General features: G+C 64.6%; 1 protein-coding gene across 1 annotated transcript in view; it reads right to left on the bottom strand.

Annotated features, from left to right (window-relative positions):
• SORCS2 (sortilin related VPS10 domain containing receptor 2) overlaps positions 1 to 5,595 on the bottom strand; it is a 197,171-nt gene that overhangs the window by 167,299 nt on the left and 24,277 nt on the right. The window contains exon 4 of the mRNA XM_045289462.1: positions 5,497 to 5,583. Coding sequence (XP_045145397.1) covers positions 5,497 to 5,583 — 87 coding nt within the window. The remainder of the gene's footprint in view (positions 1 to 5,496; positions 5,584 to 5,595) is intronic.

Raw genomic sequence — 5,595 nt, 5'->3', positions numbered from 1 at the left:
CCCCCCCCCCCCCCCCCCCCGTGGGCACGGGAAAACTGGGCTGCAAGTAAGAGAAACCGAGGAGGGGGCGGGGCTGGAGTCAGGTGCCAGCAGGGGAGGCTTTGTCTCCCGTACCTCGGACGTGTGGTCAGGAGGGACCAGTCCCCTGGAGAAGGACATCGTGCCCGGTATGGAAGAGGGGCAGTGCGGTAGAGGAGGGCCCTGGAGGAGATGGGTCCACGCGGAGGCTGCAGCTGTGGGCTCAGGCATGGGAACAACTGTGCAGATGGCACCGGCCTGGGACGTATTTTCTCCTGTGCTCGAGGTGGCATCTACCGCCGCCGCCCACAGGCTTCAAGGGCAATGGGGTCCCCGGGCTCCCCGCTGAGCCCAGCAGGCCTCCTGGGGAGCACTCCGTGAACAACCAGATGATGGGGCAGCAGATGGCACCTCCCTCCAGGCTGCAGGCGCCTCCTGCAAGTAGCAGCTCAGGCTGAGACCCATCCCCGCCGCAATGCTAACGTCACTGATCTGGGACGTGGGGATGGGTCACCCCCACCCCCGCCTCCAGGAACGCACCAGCTCCCACACAGGATGGCTGGGCTGGGGAAGGAGGGGGGCACTATTTTAAGATCTCTCCGAGCCAGGGTGAGGAGAAACTAATTAAATTATTGTAATTTTTTGTGCAAATGGGGGGGGGCGTGCCACAGGAATGCAAATTAAGAAGCGACTGGCCTTGCACCTCAAAGCACGTTGGAAGTTCTCCATCCCTGCCCCCTCTCTCCCTCCCCACCCCCAGACTCTCTCTCTGTCTGTCTCCCCTCTCTCTCTCCTTCTTGCTTCTTCCCTCTCTCCCTATCTCTGTCTCTCTCTGGGTGGGCTCTGGAGGGGAAGGCTTCCTTCCTTCCTCCCTCCATCCCTCTGTCCCTCCATGCCCATCCCCCATCTCCTTCCATCCCTCCATGTCCATCCCCCCATCTCCCTCCAGCTGTCCCTCCCTCCATGCCCATCCCCCATCTCCCTCCCTGCTTCTCATGGACCCCTCCTTCCCTCAGGGCTCCTGCTCTTCCTGATGGCCCAGCGCCCCTGAACTAAGCTCTGCCCCATCTGGCACCCTCTTCTGCCCTCTCAGACCCTTCACCCCACTCCCATGGTGTCCCTCCCTGTGTGTGGAGAGGCTCTTTGGGGGGCATGCCAACCCCATGCCCCATCCTGATCCTAAGGAGGGGCCCCACATGCACCCAGGGCCCCCACTCCCGTGGATCGAGGCCTGTGGAAGCAGGGTGGGGATGTCCTCAGAGTTCTGCTTCCGGCTCTCCAGAAAGCAGGCGCAGGCTGGCTGGGGAGCCCCTGGCCCCCCCAAAGCTGAGCACAAGCCAAACAGCGAGTGTCCCAGCTGCGCGGCAGAGGGCGGCAGGCAAGCCCACAAAGCCCCCATTCTTCTGAGCCCGCAGCCCAGACAGAGGACGATTGACAAGCTCCTCAGGGTCTGTCCCAAAGCCGGAAACGGCCGGACCCTCTGTGACTGCAGCTTATTTTCTGACCCCTCAGCCTGCACTTGGGGCCCCGCCCCCAGCCTCGGATGGGCTCCAGGCAGGCCACCGCAGGCGGGGAGGTGGGTGGTGCAGAGAACAGCTTCCAGGAACCTGTGAGGCCACAGGCCGCCGGCCAGGTGGTCGCTGTCCAGGCAAAGGTGTGTGTGGGGAGGATCCTGGGCTTCCTCTGAGCTGGCCTCATGGGGAATGTTCTCAGGAATTTTCCAGAAGGGCAGGAGCCACCTTTGCCTTCATCCCCTGGTGCCCACCATGGAGCACACACACACAGTGGGTCCAGGGCAATGGTCCCACGCCCGACCAGGCCCTGTGCCACCTTCAGGAGAGGTGGTGCCAGCCCCTATCACAGCCGCTGTGGGCAGGGGCAGCCTCCCCCCCCCCCCGCCCCCAGGGGCTCAGAGAGTGTTCCCTGTGTTCCCCAGCATTCCTCTCTGGCTGCTCTCCACAAGTGGACACCGGGCCTTTCTTCCACATCTATCTTAGCCTGGACACTCTGCTGAAACCCAGCGCGGGTGGGAATGGGGTCGTGTGCAAAGGCTGCCCTGCCAGGAGTCTCCACAGCCTCGGCCTCTCATCCACACTGCCCGGCGAGGCCATGGGTAAGAGTGGAGGCCAGGGCAGTGGCCCCTTGGTAGCAGAGGCCCGAGTCACAGACTGTGGTCTGCTGACCTCACCTCTCTCCACTGGCCCCGCCCCTGAGCAGAACTTGTGCCATGGTAAATCAGTCACCATCCATCCTCCAGGCCAAGGGCTCCCCTGCTCAGGGGATGGCCAGAGCACCTGTGGGCAGCACTCACTGGACACTGCCACCTTGTCCCAGCCAGTGCTCTCTAAGCCCCTCCAGGGTCCAGCCACTGCTCAGACACACACACAGAACTGCTCTGTGACTTGGGCCCCAGGGCTCAGGGCCCCGACATCCTGCAGGAGGCTGTGAGGAAGCTGAGGCCACTCACTCACCCACAGGGCTCCCACGAGGGGGACGCAAGAGGCATGTGAGAGGACACTGGGGTCTGTGCACCCCAGGGCCTGAGGGTTTGGCCAGAGGGCAGGGGACAGGTCAGCACAGAGGCCAGGGGACCCTCACCGCACAGTTGGTGTCCCCAGAAGGCCACATGGCAGTTCTAACCCTGGAACCTGTGAACAGACCCCGGGAGAGGAGCCTGGGCCAGCTGCCGACATCAGACCCCTGGCATCAGGTCCCACGGGAGCAGATGTCTCCCAGCCCTCCCCTTACTCACCCCGCTCTGACTCCCCAGCTTCCTCCGGGTGTCATTCTAGTCACCACATCGCTCCCGGCCTCTCCAGGGTGGCCACCACACAGCCCCTCCCACCACACAGCCCCTCCCTGGGGGGAAACGCCAACAAGACTCCTCTCTTTCTTGCCCTTGGGACCCCATGAGGGGCTGGGACTGGTGCTCAGAGAAGGGCTTCAGAAGCCGGCCTGTCTGGATGTAGCAGCCAGGACAGAGTGGGCTGTGTGCCCTGAGTCCCCTCTGCCTCAGGCACCCCCAACCCTGAGGCCCAGGAGAGCGTAGGAGTGGGGAACAAGCAGGCGGAGAGAGATTTCCTGAGACAGAGAGGCAGAGAGAGACGGGCGGGGAGACAGGAGGGAGAGGCAGTGGCCCCGGCTGTCTAAGGACAGCCAGCAGGTGGAGCTGGCCCGGTCCAGGTCCCGCCGGTCCAGGTCCCGCTGCACCTTGAGGGAGTTGGCTGAAATGATTTCACAGACATGGTAAACTGAGGCTTCTGGACACAGCCCCCTGGGCATCAGGGACCCAGGATCACAGCAGGGGACTGAGACATGTCCCCGAGCTCAATGCCCCGCGCTAGATGGGTCCACAGTGAAGCCCACGCCTCATACATCTCACATCCATGGGGGCATGAGGACACTACAAGCGGTCCCTTCCGGGGCTCTGCACGCCCCAAACAGGCCACCGACCCTGATGCTTTTAAACCCGACACTCGCCGCCCACAGCCCCTATGTCCCTCCGGCCACCACCAATGCGCAAAGCAGCGCCCTGGGCAGGACGGCCTGTCCGCTCAGTCACCCTGTGGCTTTTGCTTCAAAATCCTGTGTTTCCTCCAGGAGGAGCGAGGCAGGGGAAGTCTGCATCCAGGGAGGTCAGGGGTGGGAGTGGGAGGGAGTGCCTGTGTGAGGCCCTCTGAGCTGAGAAGCCCACCCAAGTTGTGCCAGCATGGGTGTGGAGGGGCCATCACAGGGCGTCTCGTCTCGGGTGCTGGACTGCACCTCTGCAGGGCAGGGCCTCAGCACAGCCAGCGACCTCTGGGCTCCAGGAGGCCTCCGTGTCCCCTGCTTGCCCTTCCAGAGGATGGGGGGCCCAACGTCGTGCCCTCTCTCCCCACCCCCAGACCACCTCTAAGGGACCAATGCACTGGAGCAGCAAGCACAGGACCCTGAGCACCATCGCTGGATGTCCATGGTCTCCACCTTCCCACCAGCTGCACCTTCTGAAGGACCATGGTGCCCACCAGTTGCCCCCCTTGGAGCCCCCCAAGCAGAGGAGACACCCTCTCACCACTCAGCTCAGGTCTTCCTGGCCCTGGAGCCACCGCCCACCTGACCCTTCACAAGCCCACCTTCCCACCAGCCTTGCCACTGCCCCCCAGGGGCTCCCCACGGCACCCCACAGCCCTCTTATGCCCATTAGAGGATGGGGTCAGGCTGAGTGTGTCTCCTGCAGGGTGCAGGTGCACCCATCACATATCAGCCCTCTACAGGGTGAAATAACACACTGGGGGGAGGAGGGGCTGCAGGACCAGGACACAGGGTCAGGCCCTCAAGGCCACTGTGCACCCTGGGGTCTAACACCTTCTCAAGACGCAGATGGGGGGGGGCGGACTAGAGCACCTTCAGAGCTTCCCAGCTGCACCCAGCTGGTCATGCCCCTCCTCTAGTAGGAATCTCTCCTCCCCCTCCCTCTCTCCCAGTTACAGCCTCCCCAAGAGCACCCAGAGGGGCTGGATGGGGGAGGGGCATAGTACCCCAGCCAGCCCCTCCAATCCCTGGCCCAGAGCTTCGGGGAGCTGTGGCCACCAAGAAGGGTGAGGGTCAGCGGCTGAGGGAGACCCCGTGGATGGTGGGAGAGAAAGCAAGGAACGCCAGGTTTGAATTTCCCACCCAGTGTCGCACACTCGGGGACCCACAGCTGCCCACGCACTCCCGGCCACAGCCCCTCACCCAGCCGAGCGTCATTCAGAGGCGGCCGGCTGGGGCTGCCCACAGGCCACCTTCTATGACCACAGTCAGAGACCTAGTCGGGCCCCTTCTTGGTGGTTTCCCTGCCTTGGGGGACAGCCGCCAAGGACGGGCAGGCTGAGCGGAGGGCGGCCCGCGGCTGCCCGGCCTGCTCTGCTCAGAGGCCCCTGCACAAGTGGCCTGCTGGAGGGGTGGCCAGCGTCCAGCTGGAGCCACGCCAGAGGGGCCGGGAAGATGGGGGACGGCGGGGAGTTTGTGGCGTTCAGGGGGTCCCGAGCAAAGGGGAAGCAACCAGGGGCTTCCAGATCCACGACCGGGGCCAGGGAATTGGGGGGTGGGGGGATGAGAACCCTGGTTCCTAGAATCCATTGCCAAAGAGCTAAAGAGAAGTTCCCGGGAGACCAGGCTGGGGAGGGTCCCGGGCCTCTAAACCGCGAACGTGGCGCCGAGCAGACTAGGCGGAGTCTGGGGCGCACGAAGGAGTTAGGGGAGTCCCCGCGAGAACCCAGGACGCCGGGGCCTCCAGGGTCCTCCCTGTAACATGAAACCCCGAGGCCAGCGGGGGCGCCCCATGTGGCTTAGGTCCAGGAATCCCGCTGCCCCCGAGGGGCGGCGCTCACCCACCTGGGGACGCCCCGTGCCTCCCCCTGAGCCCGGAAGGGGCGCCTCGGAGGCGGCTGCGTCCCGAAGTGGCCGGGGACTCCCGGGGTGACCTCGGGGTCCCGGAAGTGGAGCGCGCGGACTTACGCTGCTGTCCTCGCCGGTCCAGTGCACCATCGCCTGGTTGTGCGTCGCGTCCCCCTTGAGCACGAAGGACGAGCTGACCAGCGAGACCTGCGCCCGCGA

The sequence above is a fragment of the Echinops telfairi genome, unplaced genomic scaffold (assembly GCF_000313985.2).
Source record: "Echinops telfairi isolate 266 unplaced genomic scaffold, ASM31398v2 ScPeMD7_28;HRSCAF=97, whole genome shotgun sequence".
Classification (NCBI taxonomy): domain Eukaryota; kingdom Metazoa; phylum Chordata; class Mammalia; order Afrosoricida; family Tenrecidae; genus Echinops; species Echinops telfairi.
The sequence above is the reverse complement of the archived record's forward strand: the minus strand, read 5'-3'. Positions and strand labels throughout refer to the sequence as shown.